Genomic DNA, 22,911 nt, shown 5'->3' on the forward strand with positions numbered 1-22,911 from the left:
TATAATATATTTATTAATTATATATATGTGTGAGTTACTAAAGAGAAGCTAAGAAAAATAACGCAGTCTGTGATTTTAGTTATAAATATATATAAATATATTAGATATTAATATATATATATATATATATATATATATATATATATATATATATATATATATATATATATATATATATATATATATATATATATGTATGTTACTAAAGAGAAGCAAGAAGCGTAACGGGCAAGTTGTGGCAAGTTGTGGTTTTAGTTATAAATATAATATAAATAAATATAATATAAATATATTAGATATTAATATATATATATATATATATATATACTAAAGAGAAAGCAAGAAGCGTAATCTGACAAGTCGTGGTTTTAGTTATAAATATAATATAAATATATTAGATATTAATAAAAATTAAATATTCTTATCTTGAAAAATATAAAAATCTAATGCTTCTCTCCTTTGGTTTAGGGCTAGCCGTCGCTCTTCTAAACCACATCCATGAAGTTTCTCAAAAATCCACTAAAAAGCTTCCAATCTTCACAAATCAAGAGGGTTCTTGGATCTCAACCGGAGGAAGAACTTCCTAAGGCCAGAAGAGTGTCAAGTTCAAATTTGAAAGTGCAAAGTAAGTTTTTCTTCTTTTGATGATCGATTTAAGGTTTCATAACCAACTTTTAATTTGGGAATTAGAGTTCTCCAGAGATTTGCTTAATTTATTTCTTTGTTCAACCATAATAAATCTTCTCCATTTATTAGGGTTTCATATGGATTGGATTCTAATGTTAAGCTTTATCTGTGAGTTGGGATTTTTTATTGTGATTTTGGAGAAAGTCTCCTCCTTTTGAATTTTGTGTAGTGTGATTTGGTGATTTTTCTTTTCTTAAATTGACTTTGGGAATGCTTCAAAAGTGCATTCGTTTGGAGGACTATTGCCTTGCCATGAAAAACCATCAATCTGAAACTTTTTATTTTTTTACTGGAATGAAATTTGAAGAAACCAATGCTTTGAAACTTAACGAATTGGATTAATCTCCTTGTTCTTTATAACTCAAAGCTACACCAATCACATTCATAGTTCAAATAATGTTTATTATTATTTTCTCTAATTTAATTCTTTTTTATATATATTTGTTTTTCATTAGTGCTCTGCTATATATATACACAATATATAGGCACACATAGGTTTTTTGGGTCCTAATGATTAAGTTCATTGTGTAACAAATTAATTTAGAAAAGTCAAATTGTGCTTTTGTATATTTTCCAGTACTCTTATTCATTTTAACACTTTATATTATTATAGGAATTGACAATGGAAAAGTTCAAATGCTCCCATAAATGTGGATGATGGGTATCATCGAGTATGAAAAATGCTTCCAAGCCGTCAGCTACTACATCAAAGGTGTGGAGTGATATGACAAAACTTGAATGCGAGGACAAAGAGCTAATAAAGGCACAATGCAACCACTGTAAGGGCATTCTATCTGCTAAATCCTCTAGTGGAACATCTCATTTGAGACGCCATTTACAAGGCTGTCTTAAAAAACATAACAAAGATATTAGACAATATACAATAGCAAGTCAGCCAACTGCAAGTGGTGGGTCACTCATCAAGAATTATAAGTATGATGAAGAAGAATGTCGTAGAGCTATTTCAATTTTCCTTGCATGTGGTAAGCATTCTTTTAGAACAGTTGAAGAACCAGGGTTTAGATATTTGATGAGTATTGCAAGTCCCAACTATAAAAATATAAGTAGACAAACAGCCACGAGAGATGTTTTGCGTTATTATACAAAAGAAAGAGAGCATGTCATAGAAGAGTTGGCTAAAGCCCGGTCGGATATGCCTAGCTCCGATAATTGGAAATCTGAGCATACAATTGATGAATATATTTGTGTTACTGACCCATTGGATTAATAGTGACTGGAAATTACAAAAAGAATAATCGAGTTTAGAGCCTTGACCCTCCTTATGATGGTTTTAAATATCGCAGACGAACTTGTTTTTGTGCTTAGCTCAATGGAAAATAGACAAGAAAAATTTTCGAGCATTACTTTGGATAATGCTTCTTATAATGATGTTATGGTTTCTTCTATTAAAAAGTCGTTTTCGGGACAAGCAGGGGCTCTTTTTATGTGATGGGGCTTTTTCCAAATTAGATGTTCTGGGACATATTGTGAATCTCATTGTTCAAAGTCTGGTTTGAAAGCCGATTGATGTTGTTGTTAATAAAAATTCGTGATGGGATAAAAGTACATAAAAATCCGGTCCACGCAAGAAAAGATTTTATGAAATGGTTGAAAAAGGTTTTCACTTGAATGGAACTAAAAAATTGCATCAAGATGTGTGTGTCAGGTGGAACTCTACATATTCAATGCTTGAATCCGCTATTTATTACAAAGATGTGTTAGATTATTGAGGGCGCGAGATAAAAGATTTTTATTGTTTTGCACTTTTACGGAGAAGAGTGGGGATCCGTTCTAATTATTTTGCAAGTTTTTTTGAAAGTTTTTTTATGATGTGACTTGTATGTTCTCCGGTTCGAAAATATCCCACTTCAAATATCTATTTTTAGAGGGGTTTGGAAAAATCCATAGCGTATTGATAGACAACGTTAAAGGTCCGCATTCATTCTTGAGTCCTATGGTTAAGGAGATGCAAGAGAAATTCAACAAATATTGGGCAGAATATAGTGTGGTATTGTCTTGTGCAGCTATTTTAGATCCTCGTTACAAGTTGAAGTATGTGGAGTATTGTTATACAAAACTTTATGGCAGTCATGCATCAGAATTTGTGCAAACTATTCTTAATACACTTGGAATCTTATTTGATGAATACTTGAAGAACTCCAAATTCAATTCTTCATCTTTGGTTGGAAATTCAAGTGTTACGGAGGCCAGTTTTGCTGAATTCAGCTGCCAGAATTCTAATATTGCTAGGGCTGAACTTGATAGTTGTGATGAGAGTGAAGAATACAAAGAGTATTTGAGCAAATCTACATTAGAAATTGAAAAGTCACAATTGGATCTTTACTTGGAGGAAAAATCACTTGAGTTGAACACTGATATTGATATCTTGGACTATTAGAGTAGAAGCTCAATGAGATATCCTGAACTTTCACTATTGGCCCGCGATCTTTTGGCAATTCCTATATCTACCGTGGCATTAGAGTCAGCGTTTAGTATTGGAAAGAAAGTCATCAACTATATGAGGAGTTCACTTAAACCAAAAACTGCTCAGTCGTCGTTTGCTTGGATGATTGGATCGCGTGCTAAAGGTTTTTTTCAGAGAGTTAATCTTTTTCATTCTTTTTCCATGTACTTGATATGTTATTTTTACTTATTGATTCCTTAGTTTGTTATTTTACAATTATATTAGGATTTGAAGATGAAGCATATGTCTCTAGTGATGATGAAAATGATGAGAAAAATGAAGATGTTGCAATGACTTCATAGGTAAAATAGTTTTTTGATGTATTTGAAGTTTAGTTTGATTCATTTTAATTTTTGAAGTACATTGAATGATGGAAAAAAGCTCATGGTTTCTCGTCTTTCTTGATTTTTTAGATATGTGTATCATGCATTGCTATCATTGTTCCATTATTTTTCCCTAATTTGATTGTTCTCTTAATATTGAAATGTTTAGATGATCTTTTGTCATATAATCCACTTTTATGTGAAGAGACAAAAAAAACAAAAAAGAAAAAGTTAGTGACTTTCTCAGATTGGATAAGTTGGAGAACTTGGCTTTCTCAATTGATACTTGTTTCTTTTTCCTCTTATTGATCAATTTGTTTCTCTTTGCTCTATTTGATTAATATGATGCTTGATATTATTTGTCTTGCAGGTAATGTTTTTATGCAACAAATTTTGGGAAGAAACAAGTATCAACTTCTAATCTCATATGGATGCCAACAAGAATATATATTAATTACATTTGGCTTTTTGATACCCAGTTTTGTGCAATGTTTGTTATTTAAGCTGTGTAATATTATCTCATATGATAATGGTTTGCTATTTAAGTAGGATGATGTAGATATATGTATGATAATGGTAAGTTTGTAAATGTTTGTTAATGTTGTCACATATGTAATGTTCTGCAAGGATAATTATTTTTACTTCCCAGATATGTGATAATGGTTTGTTTATATATATATATATATATAATTATATATTTAAATCTACATTTGAGTAATTTTTGGCAATGTAATGTGTTATAGAATAATGTCTTAGGTATTAAACATTTAATAATTAATTTATTATTTGTTTAAAAAATTTATTTGGGCGGGCTTTGGTTTAAGGCTACAAAATCTGGACAGGTTCTGGCAAAATATAAAGCCCATATTATCGGGCCGGGCCGGGTTTGGGCGAGTTTAAATTTTATGATTATCGGTCTCAGCCCGGTCCGAACCCGGCCCGGCTCATGGACAGGTCTACTCTATCTTCCCTTACTTTATAAAACCCTTTAAAAACAATCCAAGCAAAACCTCAGGCTTCGCAACGGCGGCGGGACGGCAACCGATGAGAATCCATTGTTTCCGGCGAGGGCTACTCGCCTTCGGTTCCTACCACCACGATGTCGCTCTCCGGCGCTTCACTACGAGCTACAGCGGCCGGATAGTTCGAGCGGACCCTGCCGGCCTCTCCCTCGCTGTCGAGGTCGACCCGCCGGACCTCGTCATCGACGTCCGCGGCTACGACCTTCCTCGCCGTGACCTCATTTGCCGAGCTTCCAAGATCCTCCTCTCCTCATCCCACTACTCCGACCCCATGCTTGAACTCTCTGACTACCTCCAAACCCTTAACGTAACTCTTTCCACCCTTGAGGTCTCCGAGATCCTCAAGTCCCTCCGTTCCCCTTCCAAGGCCCTAGAGTTCTTCCGCTTCGTCGCCTCTCTCCCCGGGTACCGCCACGACTGCTTTACCTACAACCGGATCCTCTCCATCCTATCCAAGTCCAGCGAGGATGTGGATCTCGTGCGCAAGATCGTTGATGAGATGGAAAGGGATGGGGTTCGGGGAAGCATCTCGACGGTGAATATATTGATTGGCATGGTCGGAGCTGCGGAGATTGAGAGGTGCTTCGAGCTTGCAAAGAAGTGGGATCTCAGGTTCAATGGGTACACTTACAAGTGCTTGTTGCAGGCTTATTTGCGGTACCGTGATGTTGAGGGGGCAGCGAAACTTTACTGGGTGATGAGGAGGAAGGGATACAAGTTGGATATTTTTGCTTACAATATGCTTCTTGATGCTCTCGCAAAAGCTGAAAAGGTATCATTTTTTTTCTCTAACTGAATTGTTCTTTGGTTTTCGAGCTTTGATCTTCTTATGTTTTGATATTTTCTGTGTACTCACTGGACTATAGATAGAATGTTGAAAGCATTTTATGCATTAGGAAGATGGAATCAGGGCATTGGGTGATTTTAAGCTTTTAGCACTTCAAATCAGAGCTGGATCTTTCTTAAGAATAACTGGATTGAGATTAGATAGCATGTTGTAGGCTTCCAGCTTGGTAATTTCATAATTTCCAGTTCTGTTCTGTCTTGAATGATGTCTGGAGTAGGCACAAATTTATTGCCAATTGCATTCCTTGCCAAGAATTGGTAGAACTTGGCATAAGATGCTAGAGGGCTGACTTTGTTTTTGCTTTTTGAGTATCAAGACTTTTGAGTGGTATTCTAATTATTACAAACAACCATTCTCTTGTCATCCTGCTTGTTTGGCTTCTCGCACCAATCAGGTAGCTAACACTGTACATCTATCTTTAATTTAAAAAATTCTCAAAATAAGGGAGTGAGCCAAAAAAGGTGATCCTAAATTTCTTGAAATTTTTTAAAAATTTTAAATATAAACAAAATTTCTCCCTTGTTTTCCTCTGTTCTATGTAATAGATAGGTATACGACTTCTTAAACTGCATTCCGTTTTGGTTGAGGTTCTGAGGTGTTCCCACTCATTTCAGTTGGGGAAAAGTTTCTGATTTTGTTGAACTTTAGCAAACAAGAATAAAGCAGTAGATAAATCTTATTTTATGTTTGCAGACTGTCTCTGCTCTCGAAAGTCACTGTTTAAAAACAGCTTATTTATATATTGTCAATTTTACCTTTTGTATTTCATTTGCTTCTGACTCATGATACTGCTACAGATCAATGAAGCCTATACAGTTTTCAGAGATATGAAGCGCAAGCATTGTGAGCCCGATGTCTATACATACACAATTCTTGTCAGGATGTCAGGAAAGTTGGGGAAAATAAATGAGTTCCTTTCATATTTTGAAGAAATGTTGACCAAGGGATGCGGCCTTAATTTGATTGCTTATAATACTATTATCCAAGCACTGGCAAAGAACCAGATGGTGGATAAAGCAATGTTGGTATTCCATAAAATGATTGATGCTGGTTGCCGGCCAAATGAGTTCACATACAGTGTTATTTTAAATGCTTTAGCTGCAGGAGGTCAATTGAATAGGTTATCTGAGGTTGTGGAGATATCTAATAGATATATGAATAAGTCAATCTATGCATATTTAGTGAAGACATTGAGTAAATTAGGCCATGCTAGTGAAGCCCATAGTTTATTTTGTCGTATGTGGAACATTTATGATGTAGGAGATAGAGATGCTTACATATCTATGCTTGAGATTCTGTGTGATGCTGGAAAGACATCAGAGGCAATGGATTTGCTTTATAAAATTCATGAAAGAGGGATTGCTACAGATAATGTCATGTATAGTAAGGTATTTACTGCTCTAGGAAAGTTGAAACAAATAGCACATATTCATGCTCTTTATGAGCATATGAAGCACAATGGTCCACCTGCTAACATATTTACATACAACATTCTTATTTCAAGTTTTGGTAGATCTGGTCTAACCGATAAAGCACTTGAGCTCTTTGAAGACATGGAGTGTTGTGAATGTAAACCTGATGTGATTACATACAATTCTTTGATAAATTGTCTTGGAAAGAGTGGTGAGCTTGATGAAGCTCACCTTCGTTTTAAGGAGATGCAAGAAAAGGGAATGAATCCTGATGTTGTCACATATAGTACTCTCATAGAATGCTTTGGGAAAGCAAATAAAGTGGATATGGCTTGCAAATTGTTTGATGATATGCTTGCTGCAGGATGCTACCCCAACATTGTGACATACAACATTTTACTTGATTGTCTTGAGAAGTGTGGTAGAACTGCAGAAGCACTCAAACTATATGATACTCTGAAACAACAAGGTCTGACTCCAGATTCGATAACTTATGCTGTTCTAGAACGGCTAAAAAGTGGGTCCCATGGAACAGTAAGAGTCCGCAAGCCGAGTCGTATTGCTTCTTGGGTTGTTAGCCCCTTAAGGTGATGGCTACATCATATGGGTATAAGTGGGCCACCATGACTTTTGACTCAACATGGATTTTGTTCAAATCAGCCTACATGTGCAATATCATTCCTTTGACACTAGTTTCACTCATTCAAGCATGAGAGAAACTTTGCTTTTCTGGTTATTTCCTGAAGAGAACTGCTAGATGCACTTTTGTCAACTTTCTAAAAATGGCTGATGGCTATGGTGGACTTTTATCTCATGGATGCATTATGTATTCACCCTCTGCCAGACTAGTTCAATAGCATGGCACACTTTTTCTTAGTTGAGAGGCTGAAGCAATGATTTGCCACAAAATGAAGGTATCTTTCATGTCAACTGAATTCCCAAGTAAACATAGCTTTCTTGTTGGTTACATAGCTTTCATGTTTAATTTAGTGGCATTCATGTATTATTTCGAAATGCCAAATTTCCACTCAAGTTTGAGAGACTGCCAATTATTGTTCTGTGTGTTTTGCTGTGACTGCCATCATCACATCAGAAGTTGTATTGGTTCTTGACTTCAAGCTTGATGGTTATTATTTTCTGCACTGTAGGTTGAAACTGTCATATTGCCACCAAAAATATCTACTTTGATGCTTCACTGTAAATTCTCTGTATTGGATTTTAACAATTAAAGTTCAGAGGACTACACAAGCTGTAAGTACTTTTGAACTTTGAATTCTTCCTGTACCTCCACTTACTTTGTCTTCTTCTAGCCATTTTTGCCCCCCAGTAATGTAAGTCTGTGGAAATGTATTGAAATGTATATTTACAATTAAACATAAAAAGACTACTTGAACTAACTGCAAATTACCAATAGCCAGTTCAGCTATCATATTAAGCACAATGAAACTTTGAGAACTTGACAAAAATAGCTTTATATAGGCTCTCTTCTCTCTTCTCATTAATAGCTATACATCTTGGTTCCCATCTTTTTTTTTAATTAGTCCAATATCTCTTATTGGACTAATTACATCCAAATTTTTACTGCTTTGTCATAGATTATACCATTCTGATTGTAAGTCAAAGGATCAAAGGTAAACTTAGGCATTAACCTTTGTAATTGATAGATTCTCTCCTTTTCTCAACATGGGTATCTTGTAAATAGAAAGGAATTAACTATTTATCTCTATATTTACCACCTGATAACTGCTTTAAGTAGGTTAAGAAATCAAATCTACTGTTGGTTTTCTGTTGAATAAGAACCTCTTTTTATATCCTTAAAGGGTTTCTGCGGGAATGAACTTTTTGGGGTTAGTGTACAAGCTGATACATCTTTGATGTTTAAGCTTTAACTAAACATCCAACAGGAGCTGTAACTTTCAGTATGGAGGTGCAAACACAGATAATAAATTACTATGACATACTGAATGTCTGATGAAGCCATTTCTAAGTCGGCACATACATGGATAGGCAGACATTATGCAATCATTTCTTTTGGTTTGGCCTTCATCTGTTCTGTTTGAGCAAGTGGTCAGGTCCAGAGTCCAAAATAAAAAACACAGAGCTGGTATAGTGATTTTTGGCATGCTATGCTACGCAGGTCTGGCCATAGAGGCATCTATTAATGGCAATCTAGATGCTGGCATGCAATAAATTGAATTTGAGGAATATAAAATCTGAATCCTGCTGCTACAAGCCATTGTGACATTCTTTGCTATTTCTACATGTGCTATTTTTCCTTATGAATTTTACTTATAAAGGGAAGTCTAGTCTAGGTTTCTGAGTATTCTGAATACAAATCAGAGCATAATGTTGTACTCACCACTTATTTTTGGTGTTATTATTCTATTATGTCTTTCAAATGCTCTCTGTTTGAATACAGAAGTTTTGGTGAACTTGTGGTTTCTGGTTTGCAAGTTCTTCCTTACGAAATTGAAGAAAATGTTACTGAAGAGTAGCTTTGCTAAGGAATGGATCTGTGCTTTTATGAGGGAATATCGAATACCATCAGCAACTATGACTTAAGCTGTTCATATGTCTCAGAATTACGTCAGTGCTTTTTCCTCTTCAAGAATGTAGAATTGTTCCTCCAAGAATATTCCTTCAGATGCCTATTGGAATGACGAATGAGATGCTTTGGTCTTCTTAAAGCTTGTGGAAGGTGCAACCATGCAACTTAATGCTGTGTTAGAGGACTACTTGTTGGTATTCCTCCCATCTTGTTTTTATCCAGCATTATTGAAGATGTTTTTCTATTCAATATCTTTATTTTATCTTTTGGGATAAATTATACATGTGCGAACATATTTATATATTGCTAGTTGAAATAATTCATCTTTTTTTCCTAATAATCAGAAGCGCTTATGTGCATTGCTTCTTTTCCCATACCAATTAGCAATTATTGTAGATGAAATTCTCTCGTGATGTTCAAACCAAGCTCTGCGAACTTCAGTGACACGTTTAGCATCAAATACCAGTATGAATTTGTTTGTGGGTCTTTCTCATTTTCACATACATAGCTATATAAAAGTTCCATTTTACAGTCTCGTGTTGATTCTGGATCTTTTGAAAGTGTATACTTCTGCCACCGTACTAGCTCTGAAGCATCAGTGCACAACTTGTCAGCTGATGGGAAGGGCATGGAATTCAGGAATTTGTTTATAAGAATAGAGCTATTATTGGGCCCTAAAAAGGTAGATAACTGGTGTTTGGTTGCTTGTGTGATGTGAAATTTCAGACATAAAACTTTATGCAAATTAAGTAAATGCCTTGTAGAAAGATACAGAAAAGAGGGAGCTGGATTTCTCTCAAACATGTACAAGTTGAAACAAGAATATTCCTGTACAACTACAGCCACAGTAAGTAGTGTTATGTCGTCTTGTGAAATATGCAATTCTGAATAAAAGAATATCACGTTTAGCTTGAATGTGAAAGTTTTATTTGGAAATCAAGTAGAGTTTCATTGGGGAATGAAGCATATTTTGGCATATCTTTCTTAACAAACATCAGACAAGAAAATACAACGTGTCAATTGAACAAAGGGGATAAGTTGCAAATCAGAATGCCCTGTGATTCTTTCGTAGTCAAACCATGCAAGGTGAAAGTACTGACTGAGAAATTTTTTTTCTTTTCTTTTCACTGCAGTTTCCTTGCAAATGATCAATGATCAAGAATTTTGAGAATTTCAAAAATAAAGTAAGGATGAGTAAAATTGGCCAAACTCCCAAACATGATAATGCGATAAAGAGCACAACGCTTTGGGAAGTTGGGCAATGCTTAAGAGCAAGCTCAAATCAAGAATATTCTCCCCTATGAAGAAAGGAAATGAAATATTGCAGTCTAACATTTAAATGTTTACTATGTATTATTTCATTGTCTGTTTATGTTTTGTCAAGTTAAATGAAAATAAATTGTTCAGTTGATCAGTTTATGGCCAGTGAAAGTGCATATACTATTCTCTGTGGGTGAAAGAGATTGGTGTGAGATATACCCTTGTCTTAGTTTGCAACTGTGCCTAGTGTTGCTGATATCCTAACAAATAAAACCACATCAAGGTTCCACTTGTGATTGGAGATGCAGCATATGCTCCCCTAACTCCACTTGCAAAACCAATTGCCTATAGATGAACTGTATATATACATGTGACATGAAAGCCATCTGTTCATTCAATAGGTCTAAGTTTATTTGTGATCTTAGAAAGAAAGACAATGGCATTGAGCAGATCACAGGTTTGGAGTCCTTGCAGTTATTCCTCATCTCTGGATGCAAAGACTCTATGGATGAGACATCTCAATTTCAGCAGCAAGGCAGGTCAGAACCGATGAGAAGTTTGTAATGTTATCACTGTTTATGTCTTAACTGGCCATGTACATTTTTGCCATGCTTTTATTGTGGATGATCAATTATGTGATCAGCAGCAAGTGTTCTGCATTTTCATCTGTATACATTTCCACTTATGTGATTGTATGGAAGTAAAATAGGACATGGCTCACTTAATTTATTGAAAAGGTGTCAGCTTGTCAAAACAATGCATTGCATCATTGTTCTGGCGGATAAGAATAAATTTCTTAATTTAGCCTGAGTAAAACTTGTTCAGTAACCTTCAGAAGTCATTAGAGGTAGACAAATTTTGATGCTTTCAGGATTTTGTACTATATTAATACAATTGATTGAAACGTAACATTTGATAGGAACATGTGGAGTTTGGGTTGGTGACTGAGACCGAATAGATAAAATTTTGCTTGTTTCTGCTCGACTAGTTGTGATATCATAATTTATATCTAAACCACATGCAGATCCTACATCAACCTCAATCAAATTAGATATTCTCTATTGAGTAGAATTCATATTCTTGTGTAATCCAGTTCAGACTAAAATTCTTCATGGATGTTCATCGCTTGTCTCTGAAAAAAATTTCCCTTCTCAAATTATGATATGTTTCAGGTTTAAAATTCAAGTCACTGAGTGTGAAGATTTCAAATGATGGACGAAATTCCTTCACCCCAAATTACACAAAGTTATTCCCTACTGGCTCAGAATTTAAGAAGAAGGGAATCAATGTTGTCACCCAGAATACATCACTGAGCAAAAAGCTTGAATTGCTTGATGCTTATGAGGATGAATATGATGGAGCCATCGTAGATGCAGAGTGCTTGCCAACCAGTGCCAATGCATTTGCAGCAATTCTTCAATCTTCAGTCTCATACTGGAAGGAGAAGGTTGGTCCTTCCTATCTTTTCTCGAGGGTATAGTTGAGCAAGTACATTTAGATACTAAAAGAAATCTATTGGTCCTCTTTGTGTTACAAGGGAAAGAAAGGGATTTGGCTAAAGATACTAGAAAGTCAAGCTGATCTTGTTCCGATTGCAATAAAGGTCATCTTCTTTTAATGCTCCTTATCTGATTGATTGTGTTTCACTTAGATCTGTGAACCCATCTATATGAAGCCAACCTTGAGGGTATATACTCAAGATCAGAGATTCTGGAATGCATCTTGTTTATAAATCATGAAGAGTTGCACATTTAAAGATCGATTGCTTGTTAATCTAGTTTTAAATATGTTCTCAACTTAGTTTTTCCTATCATTTAGCAGTCAGGTTTTAGCTACCACCATGCAGAACCAGGATATGTAATGCTAACATGTTGGCTTCCTGATGAACCATGCATGCTACCTTTTACCGCTACACATCAAGTTGGCATTGGAGCATTTATCATCAATGAAAACAAGGAGGTGATTTGTAATTCTTTCTATGTATCATTCTTGGAAGTTAAATGTCAACAGTGAGTCAGGTATGAATCTTTGGTTGTTTCATTTATATAGGTTCTTGTTGTTAAGGAAAAGAAATGTCCTTTGAGATGCTTAGGAGTGTGGAAATTGCCCACAGGTCTCATCAACAAGGTATGTATCACAGATCGTTGAACCACATTTCATCAATAGACACCTGATTTAATCACTGATCTGTTTAATTAAATGCAAGCATGAGGTTGATCCATTTTCATCTTTATTGTTAGCTTGTTTTTTTCCCTGATATAATCATATGTATGCTCAACTGTATATGTAAAGAGTTAAGTGCAAGTTTTCTTGAATTCCAATTTTAGATGCCCCTATTTCGTCGAACAAATGGATCTTTTTTCCATTGGTATTTTTTGCTATGAAATAGTCATTCGATGACTGAAGGTTTCTTTGTTGGTTCTCCTCAGTCTGAAGAAATATTCTCTGGGGCCATAAGAGAAGTAAAAGAAGAAACAGGGGTAACAAAGAGCGAACATATTTGCTGTCATTCCTTTCCCTCTGATATATCGTTTTATGTTTTTCCGACACATGCTAATCCTTTTTCCCCATTGTTTTATCCTTTCAGATTGACACTTCATTTCTGGAAGTGGTTGCTTTCAGGTAAGTCTTCGCAACTCCGTATTCAACCAGCGATCAAAGAAAATCTTGTGCATTTCTGTAATACAACTTTAAAAAAATCTACAGGCATGCGCACAATGTTACTTTCGAGAAATCAGACTTGTTCTTCGTATGCATGCTCAAGCCATTGTCATTTGAGATCGCCATCGATGAGCAAGAGATTGATGCTGCTAAGGTAATGAAGAACATACTCTAAATATGACACATATGAACTACATTTAACATCAAATATCTTTGTTTTTTTTTTGCCTTCAGTGGATGCCTCTTGACCAACTGATAGATCAACCATTCCACAGAGAAGACAGCATGACGAAAAATATGATTGATATCTGCGTCGCGCGATATGAAGGCCAATACCGAGGATTCAATCCTCATCGGATAATGTCGAAGTTCGATGATAGATTAGCAACACTCTATTATGGAGATATGGAGGTGGTAGAGAACAATGGTGTTCTCCTTAATGAACCAATGTGGTTGTATGACAATGCTGCTTTCTAACTTGCTACAGCATGTTAATTCTTCTTATCAGAGTGTAAATTGTACTCATGAAGAAATCTATGTATTTCTCTTGAGTTTGGACAATGATATATGAAAAAGTAATTAAAAGCATGCAAAATAATTGAGGAAATTATCTTTTCAACCTTGCAATATGCTCTCAATTTAGTCTATAAAATGTTTGTTCTTTGAATTTTACAAATAAAAACTAATTTTCTAACTTAAATATTTTTATAAAAATTATTTTAAAAAATATATTTAAGTGTGGAATGGCAAACTTCAAATGAGATTTCAGATACCAAACTATACCAAATAGAAAACTCAACAGTGTAAAAAAAATAATAATAAGTGGATAAATATCAATCCCCTGTGTACAACTGAGCTTCTTGCTCATCTCATGTTCTAGAAGCCAAGGCCAAAGAACAAATGAGAATTCAGTGAGAACCAATGAATTGGCTTGAAATGACTCCACAAAAGATAAGTTTGTTTTATTTAAATCATGGAATCAAACTGATAACTTTTTCTAATTCAATGGTGATATAAACAGAATTAAGAAAAAAAAAGCAGTCATATGACGGAATCAAACAAAAAAAAAAACAGCCCTTTGACGGAATCAAGCATGCTCTTGACGGTGCTCCGTCTGATGGTTTCTGTGGGCAAAATGGAATCACTGTTTGTATACCAGTTTATGGTAGGCACATGGTAAAGGTGAATAATAACACAAGCTGTGATTCATTTTGTTCTATTCACTTATTTTATTTTAAATAAAGTTTCAGTAAATTATTATAGTTCAGCCCATGTACATCTCTGAGAATTGGTATTTGTCATCCTATCTAAAAATATATATACACATATGGTTTAGCCCAAGCACAATTTAAGTATATATTATCAATTAATAATTATCACTATAATTTAACTAATGACATGATTTTAGACACAACTTGAATAGTTTAAATCTACTTAATTTACATAAGATGCTCCTGGGAAAGATGCTTAGGTTGGGGGAGGGAGGAGGGGTGAGGGGGTGTTGGGGGGGTGTGAGTGTTGTTTGGTTGTTTGGTTGGGGGAGGGAGGAGGGGTGAGGGGTGTTGGGGGTGTGGGTGTTGTTTGGTTGAGGGAGTGAAGGGGGGTGAGAGGGGGTGAGGAGGGGTGCCTCACCCCTCCTCACACCTCATAATCCACTCCCCCAAATTGGGGTCTTTTGGGGGAGTGGATGTTTATTTTTTATTTTTATTTTTTTTAAATAATGCAAAATATCATTAATGCCCTTCACCTATATGTAGAATTCCTATTGTATCATAGTGATTGTTTGTTTGGGATTGTGAATATGTTTATCATGAGCATAATTTTTGTTAAATATGAAAAAAATAGGGTATGCTTTCCAAGTATGTTTTCACAATTTTTTTTTTAAGTTTATGAATAAATATGACAAAAATAGGGTATGTTTGAATGATCATTGGGTGTTCACATTTTAACCAATATTATCATGAGCATAATTTTTGTTAAATATGAAAAAAATAGGGTATGCTTTCCAAGTATGTTTTCACAATTTTTTTTTTAAGTTTATGAATAAATATGACAAAAATAGGGTATGTTTGAATGATCATTGGGTGTTCACATTTTAACCAATATTTGTCAATTATAATCAAGATGTTATGACTCCTCATAATTTTTTTTTCAAATAAATATTTTTCCCTAATTATTGTGTGTGTTTTATAATGTTTATCATATATTATATATTGTGTTATTATTATTATTCTACAATTGATTATTATATATATTATTACCTATTTTATTGTACAAGGGCAAAATAGTCAAATACACATTACACTCTTTCTCTCTCCTCCCCACTCCTCTTTTCAACTAAACAAAAAAAAATAAACTACTCCTCCACACCCCTCCATGAACCAAACACAATATTTTCTCAAACCCTCCATACTCCTCCCCCCCTCACTCCCCCTCACCCCCCCTCCTCCCCCCTCCCCCTCTGAACCAAACAGGGGGTAAAAGACAAAAAAAACATACAAGAAGGGAATGTAAAATGTCGAGATTGTCCTAGATAAGGTTAAAAATAACTTCTCGAGGGAAAAGTGGAGAGAGAGAGAGAAAGGAATTCTACAATTTAAATTAAATATATATCAGTTGATTTTAAATTTTCTATAAATAATCTCTCAATCCAAAAATAAATCAAATCTTAAATTGTTTTGCTACAATGTGTTTTTTTTTTTAAATTTAAATATGAAAAACTTATCGCAAAAAACTTCACATACATAAACTTATTATTTCAACACATTTATACCTTTAACTTATTTAAAATAAATTTTAAACCTGTATTTTTAATACATATAAATATCTTACATAGAGGACCTCACATTGGTGTATCAGGTCAATGTTTTTTTTTTTTTTTATCAAATGTGACAAACACATGTTAGTATCTCTATCATGTGTGAGTTAATATCTCAAATACGTTCTCACTCGTGAATTAATTCCTCAGACAAATATGCGAACCCTCACTATTCTGCATTTCACACGAGAGACCCATGTTAGTGCCAAGTGGTCATTGGCGTGGAGATTGTTTAATTTTTTTTTTTTAAGAATTTTATTTACATCATTGCAAATAATGAAAATTTAAGGGATATATTTCCAAATCAACCCGGAGTGGCAGTATTGTCAATAAACCCAAATCCAAGTCCCTTTTCAAACCACACTATAAAAAAACCAGAAAGAAGCCTTCTCGAAAGCTGGAACCCAGTTCACCGTCACCTTCCGCTCTGTTTGGCATTTCGTCAAATACCACAGCGCCACAAAACCCTTGCCCCTTGATTTCCCATTGCTACTCCTTCTCGATCCAAACCCTATCTCTTTCTCTCGATCTTCTTATCCTGCTCTTCTCTCTCCGATGGCTTCTTGATTCCCATGCGGCGTTGAAGTGCGTTCTCGATTCTGGAGATTGATTTCATCTGCTGGTACTTTGGAGTAGAGTGGTAGTTGCATTTGATCTGAGGGAGTGATGGCGCTTGATGGGATTCCGAAGATGAAGATTGTTCATGGAGATGCTGGTTATGTTCTTGAGGACGTGCCGCATTTGACGGATTTCATCCCCGATCTGCCTGTGAGTTTGGGTTTTTGTTTAGTTTTGGAGCACTTGATCCGTGTTTCTTGCGAAGGTTTTGATTGCTGGTTTGTCAACTTTTTTTTTTAGTGTTTTGTTCTGTATTTCTGTATGGATATTGAGTGGCGGAAAGCTGTTTCTTTTCTATGTTTAATGCTTGTTTGGTTCTTGATTTTCTTCTTCCTTTTTGTTTCAATATTTGAGGGAAAAGCTTCGATTTATTGTCTGTATTTTGATTTTATTTATATATTTTTTTTTGATAAATGATAATCCAGTGAGTGAATTTATTTTTTCTTTTTTTTTGGTATAATGATAGTCTTTTTATGTTTTCTTGGTTGTTTTATCAACAGACATATCCAAATCCGCTACAAGATAATCCAGCGTATTCAGTTGTCAAGTATGTATGCTTCGGTCTTTGTATTCTTTGATAATTAGCACGGCGACTGTGTGGTTTAGTGACGGAGTTAATACTAACGATCTTGACTAAATTCCATTTTGGATTACAGGCAGTATTTTGTTAATCATGATGACACAGTTGCGCAAAAGGTGAGTTTTTAATGACTGCCATGCTGTCCAGAAGCTTGTGATCCACTGATCATGTAATGTTCTACTTGTTGTTCAGATTGTTGTTCAGAAGGACAGCACAAGGGGGACCCACTTCCGACGAGCAGGGCCTCGGCAGAAGGTGTGATGATGTAGTGAATTCATTAGAATCGGTGAAGAACATTGATTAAACTGCTTTGATTTTTTTTATTCCTTCAGGTGTATTTTGAGTCAGATGAAGTGCAAGCATGCATTGTCACATGTGGAGGTCTATGCCCTGGGCTTAACACGGTGATCAGGGAAATTGTCTGTGGCTTAGCTTATATGTATGGTGTTACTAATATTATTGGGATAGAGGTGAGTGGTGATATTGTCAAGATTTGCAAGCAGACAACATTTTGTTTATTTTTATATTAAAAGAAAAGGAGATATTTTAATTTCCATCTATCACTCTCCTTCATCTTGATAACATTTCTTCTTCATCTTCTTCTTCTTCTTCTTTTATTATTTTATATATATATCTTTTGAAAAGAAAAAAATTACTATGATGGTTCTGCTCTATGATTAGACTGTAGGTATTAATAACTTGTCAGTTTTCTAAATTTAGTGAGATAGGCTGATATGATTCGTGAACATTTTTGCTTTGGAGATGTTATGATGTTTGAACCAACTATGATCATAATATCATGATTTTACCTTTCCTAAGTCTGCTCATTTATAATGCTTATTAGTTTCATTCTGTTAACTTTAAGAAATAATCATAAAACTGTGTTGCAATGAATTTTTGTCTGATAAGGATTGTTTTCTTCATGGCTATGGTGTGCTTTTTCTGTTTAAATATTTTATGTTTGACATCTAATTTGGCAAACTTGGAGAGAGAGTGGGTTGTGCTTACTGTTTTAGCACAATGCAACCTGTTATATAACAATTATGAAATTGCAGACTAATAACATTATATTTTTCAAAAGTTAAAGCTTATGAGGTGATGCTGTGCAACTTTCCAAAGAAATGATGTGAATGTGCAGATGACCTCAGTAAGCTATATAGTTTTGCAAGCCATGACATGATAACTCAAGAACAGTGATTCTTGTAATAATTATATCTCACTTTATTCATGCTGCAATTGTGCCAATTTTATTTTACATTGTATTTTGTAGGATGGATACAAGGGCTTTTATGCTCGCAATACAATTTCTTTGAGCCCTAGGAGTGTCAATGATATCCACAAGCGTGGTGGCACCATTCTTAATACATCACGTGGGGGTCATGTCACTTCAAAGATTGTTGATAGCATTCAAGACCGTGGGATTAATCAGGTAATTGATGAATTTGTTTCATATTCTCCCTCTGTATTCATTCTGATGTATTCATATCAATCCGTTACATTATAAGTTCATACTACAGATTATTAAAATATTCCTACATGCAGGTATACATACTTGGAGGAGATGGGACTCAAAGGGGGGCCTCTGTTATTTTTGAGGTAAGTTAGGCTATAAATTAACAAAACATGTTTTACTAGCGTGTGGCAGAATTAACACAGTGCTTATGTATGTCACGCAATTAGCACAATACCCTAGTGGGCTATAGGGAATTGTGCCTTGGTAGTTGGTATTGCTTCTTGAAAGCAATCCTTGTGGGGGATAAGATTCTTTTTTAAAAGTATCTTTCTCAATGGTAAGCAGTGTCTTATCCATGCAATTAACAAAACTTGTATTTTACAGGAAATTCAAAGGCGCGGCCTTAAAGTTGCTGTGGCTGGAATCCCTAAGACAATAGATAATGACATTGCTGTACTTCCTTTTGGTCTTATCTTTATTTTAATTTATTTTGGTCTTTATGATTTGTGTCTGCTGGTTTTTCATTTATTACAGATGAAGTATAGTCATCCCTTGTATTCTGTTATCTTGCTTAACCAGGTCATTGACAAATCCTTTGGTTTTGATACTGCGGTTGAGGAGGCTCAACGAGCTATTAATGCGGCTCATGTAGAAGCTGAAAGTTTTGAGAATGGCATAGGGTTGGTGAAGCTAATGGGTCGCTATAGTGGTTAGTTTTTTAGTCCTATCTACTGCTGTTTATCAAAGTAGCCTTCTTTCCAAATGTTTGTAAAACAAATATTAGTGACTTCTGTTCATGATTTTCTCAACTCTAGCAAATACTTTTATGATATATGACTAGGTATTTTTTTGAGTATAAGTGTCTAAAATAGAACTTTCTGCTTGTTCTTGTGGCGAATGATTTTGCTTGTTTACTTCAAACCTGACTATAATTAATTTGATTTTATATTGCGGTTAGCATGTGATAATGTTTGCATATAGATTTCAAGTTTTGTTGAGCTATGCTTTAGAAGCAAGATTTGTGTTGTTTATACACTGGAAAACGCTCATGGGTTTGGACAGACAGAAAACATAGTAGTAGGATTGAGCAAAGTACGCGCTCCAAGTTAGAGTGCTGTTTTCTGTTATTTTAGATTATGCAAATCATCTGTGGGCCATGTATGGGTTTTACTTAATAGAAGCAAGCAAGAATGTAAAACTTTGTATTCTTGCCACAAATTTATAGAATACAGGACAATATGATCCCTTTCTCATCATGGCTATCCATTTCTTATTAGATATATCATTTCACCTTGGACTAGTGAGGAGTTTTCTCATTTTAAAGGTCAGTGTCTATTACATGCACGATTGAATTATTTCATCTAGTTTTCCTCTTCCGAAGGCAACTATAACTATGCCTTTTATTCATATGATTGAATTATTTTACTTGGTTCCCATAATTATATCTTCTAAGCTATGCAACTTCTGAGCTTATCCAGTATACTTGCAAGTGATATGACCATGTGAACATAACGATGCTACTGTTAACCTGTGATAAAATAATTAAAGTCATAGTTTACAGGAAGCATGGAAGCTATGTACATGTGCTGTTTGTCTTACTAAGCTGTGTTATGTAACATGAGTTGGTTTATTCACCTATCAGTTCAAAAGTGATTTGATTTGACATGGAAATAATGGAACCATGGAATAGTTTATGTTCCTATTGAATTTACCTTTAACATTATAGGGTTGATTCCGATTGGATCACAAATATCATAAGTTACTGACACGTACCAAATAAGCAAAATTTTTTCCAGTTATGTTTTTTTACAATATGTATTGCCGCCAGCTGATGTGATGCAAATATACATGATTTTGTCTTTCTTAGAGTACAGTAGAGTTAAACATGATGTTGCTGTTGCCCTTGTTGATATATCCTCTTGCCATATATAAGTTTTCCACCCCTGACTCTTTCATCTGATAAGGTATTGTAATGCAGGCTTCATTGCAATGTATGCTACCCTTGCAAGTCGAGATGTGGTATGATTATCTCACCTTTCACTTGATTTGACTACATTCTTTTCTTGATTATATGATATTAACTTCAGGATCTGTTATGTTTCATTTTAAGTAATGGAAGCTAATATATTGTTAAAGTTGATATTTTTTCCCCCTTTTTAATTTTGTAGGACTGTTGTTTGATTCCAGAATCACCATTTTATTTGGAAGGCCCAGGTGGCCTTTTTGAATTTATGGAAAAGCGCCTTAAAGAAAATGGCCACATGGTTCTTGTTGTAGCCGAGGGTGCAGGGCAAGAACTTATTGCTGAAAGCCTGCGAACTATGAACCATCAAGATGCCTCTGGAAATAAGCTACTTCTAGATGTTGGGCTATGGTTATCACAAAAGATAAAGGTAAGATTCAATTCCCAAGAAATGTAGAACTAGATGTTACACAAGCCTTCTCTTTAACTGCGTATAGCAGTAGTGTCACATTATATATATATATACATAAGTGAGGTCCTCAATCTGCTGTCCACTTTGGCTGTTTTGCTCACCACCACTTATATTTCTTCTCTATCTGTGTGGTTTGCAGCAATTACTTTTAAGCAAGCATGGCTGTAATGTTAATTATCTTGTAATCCAACCTTCCCAAGATTGGTGCAGGGAACTTTTTCACATGTCAAAAATGATTGAATTTTCTTTCTAAAAATATTTGGAGAAGCAGCCTTCTGTCGAGGGATATATGCATGATTCCAAGTATATTTATAGATTTGTTGTCCTTTTTGTAGGATCACTTCGCAAACAAAGGCAAGATCCCGATAAATCTCAAGTATATAGGTGAGTAGATATGATTGTCTTTGGTTCCATTGTGTCAGTAAATCATGCAACTTATTAACCAAATATAATAACATGCAATATATTTGTTGCAGATCCAACATATATGATTCGCGCAATTCCATCCAATGCATCGGACAATGTTTACTGCACTTTGCTGGCACATAGTGCCATACATGGAGCAATGGCAGGATACACTGGTTTTACTGTTGGGCCTGTCAATGGAAGGCATGCTTATATACCTTTTCATGTAAGTGCAACTTTTCACTCTTTTTTTTTTTTTAATCTTTAATTTAATGGTTGTAGGGATTGATTTACTCCAATCTATCTTCGATCATATACACCACTTTAAAAGTGCTCTTCATTTTTTTTTGACCAATTTAATCGAGATCCATATGGTATTCACCAGCTTAAGAGAATCTATGCATTTCTGCCAACATCTACTAGAATTCCAATAATAGTGAATCTGTAACCTTGTTTATTAAAACTAGTTCATCGTTGACCATCTGAATTCTAAAATTCATATTCACCTGATGTACTATAAGATCACTACTCTGAGAGAGAGCCATGGTACTTGTAACTAGTTTTGAAGTCAGGTTTCCTCAAAAGCAATGCTGTGATATAATGCCTTTAGGGTTAGAAAAAACATTCAGAGAAATTTCAGTTCTGCATTCATGGCTTCACTTTGATTTGCAGAGGGTGACAGAAAAACAGAACAAGGTGGTGATAACTGATCGGATGTGGGCGAGGTTGCTGTCCTCAACCAATCAGCCAAGCTTTCTAAGCCCCATAGATATGGAACAAGTGAAGAAGGAAGACGAGCCAGCAAACCAGTTGTTCGATCAGAACAGCATTGCCGATGATTACCATGTAGAGAGTACTGAAGGCAACAATAACGGGCTACCAGACGGCAGCACCAGTTGCTGAGATGTTTCTGGGACTTAAAAATTGAGTTTTGTGATGTGATTATTACATGTTATAGATAGGATCTTTGATCACTATGAGCGATATTTTAATCTTTTATCAGAACCCGGATAATTTAATGTTGTTCTTATTGAATGCCATTGTGCTGAGACTACCAACGGGAAATGAGATATCATTAAGTTGTGCTCGCGTTGTTTTGATAAAAGACGCAAGCATGATGAGAATCACCAGATAAAGATTTTGCTGGATTTGTAAACAGGGTATATGAACAAATTGTTATATTATATATTTATATTACTAAGAAGTGAAAAGAAAATTTATTAGTTTCTGACTGCCCTTACAAGTTGCAAATTTGCAATATTTATTATATTTTTACAGGGTCTACAAACAAATTTTTACCATATCGTGAAAGTGAGCCAACACATCTACTGAACTGGTCATTTTTGTCTCAAATATAACAAACAATAGATAATAAATA

The 22,911-nt window shown here is 34.9% G+C and overlaps 3 protein-coding genes across 3 annotated transcripts; all 3 read left to right on the forward strand.

The window, feature by feature from the left end:
• The first annotated feature begins 4,470 nt into the window (after positions 1–4,470).
• On the forward strand, positions 4,471–7,380 carry LOC120280029 (pentatricopeptide repeat-containing protein At1g51965, mitochondrial). Its single transcript, XM_039286731.1, has 2 exons — positions 4,471–5,268; positions 6,141–7,380. Exons 1-2 carry the CDS (start codon positions 4,519–4,521, stop codon positions 7,344–7,346), a joined length of 1,956 nt encoding a protein of 651 aa, XP_039142665.1. The 5' UTR covers positions 4,471–4,518; the 3' UTR covers positions 7,347–7,380.
• A 3,607-nt stretch (positions 7,381–10,987) lies between these two features.
• Positions 10,988–13,843, forward strand: LOC120280030 (nudix hydrolase 8-like). Its single transcript, XM_039286732.1, has 9 exons — positions 10,988–11,102; positions 11,736–12,010; positions 12,101–12,166; positions 12,385–12,522; positions 12,613–12,690; positions 12,993–13,043; positions 13,151–13,185; positions 13,270–13,378; positions 13,459–13,843. Exons 1-9 carry the CDS (start codon positions 11,000–11,002, stop codon positions 13,699–13,701), a joined length of 1,098 nt encoding a protein of 365 aa, XP_039142666.1. The 5' UTR covers positions 10,988–10,999; the 3' UTR covers positions 13,702–13,843.
• A 2,607-nt stretch (positions 13,844–16,450) lies between these two features.
• Positions 16,451–22,587, forward strand: LOC120280516 (ATP-dependent 6-phosphofructokinase 6-like). The gene is made up of 14 exons (XM_039287375.1): positions 16,451–16,810; positions 17,161–17,207; positions 17,317–17,356; positions 17,433–17,495; positions 17,573–17,710; positions 18,511–18,669; positions 18,783–18,836; positions 19,078–19,146; positions 19,273–19,402; positions 20,672–20,712; positions 20,862–21,086; positions 21,464–21,512; positions 21,605–21,759; positions 22,206–22,587. The coding sequence occupies exons 1-14, from the start codon at positions 16,709–16,711 to the stop codon at positions 22,434–22,436; spliced, it is 1,503 nt and encodes a 500-aa protein (XP_039143309.1). The 5' UTR covers positions 16,451–16,708; the 3' UTR covers positions 22,437–22,587.
• Positions 22,588–22,911: the final 324 nt, after the last annotated feature.

Source organism: Dioscorea cayenensis, chromosome 17, assembly GCF_009730915.1.
Source record: "Dioscorea cayenensis subsp. rotundata cultivar TDr96_F1 chromosome 17, TDr96_F1_v2_PseudoChromosome.rev07_lg8_w22 25.fasta, whole genome shotgun sequence".
Taxonomy (NCBI): domain Eukaryota; kingdom Viridiplantae; phylum Streptophyta; class Magnoliopsida; order Dioscoreales; family Dioscoreaceae; genus Dioscorea; species Dioscorea cayenensis.

Bases quoted from the DNA above. Each gene is read 5' to 3' on its own strand.
- LOC120280030 (XM_039286732.1), top strand. From the start codon at position 11,000: ATGGCATTGAGCAGATCACAGGTTTGGAGTCCTTGCAGTTATTCCTCA. The intron at 12,011-12,100 runs GTTGGTCCTTCC...TTGTGTTACAAG, and splicing joins TCTCATACTGGAAGGAGAAG to GGAAAGAAAGGGATTTGGCT. The intron at 13,186-13,269 runs GTAAGTCTTCGC...AAAAATCTACAG, and splicing joins CTGGAAGTGGTTGCTTTCAG to GCATGCGCACAATGTTACTT.
- LOC120280516 (XM_039287375.1), top strand. From the start codon at position 16,709: ATGGCGCTTGATGGGATTCCGAAGATGAAGATTGTTCATGGAGATGCT. The intron at 18,837-19,077 runs GTAAGTTAGGCT...TGTATTTTACAG, and splicing joins GGGCCTCTGTTATTTTTGAG to GAAATTCAAAGGCGCGGCCT. The intron at 19,403-20,671 runs GTTAGTTTTTTA...ATTGTAATGCAG, and splicing joins GCTAATGGGTCGCTATAGTG to GCTTCATTGCAATGTATGCT.
- LOC120280029 (XM_039286731.1), top strand. From the start codon at position 4,519: ATGAGAATCCATTGTTTCCGGCGAGGGCTACTCGCCTTCGGTTCCTAC. The intron at 5,269-6,140 runs GTATCATTTTTT...ATACTGCTACAG, and splicing joins CTCTCGCAAAAGCTGAAAAG to ATCAATGAAGCCTATACAGT.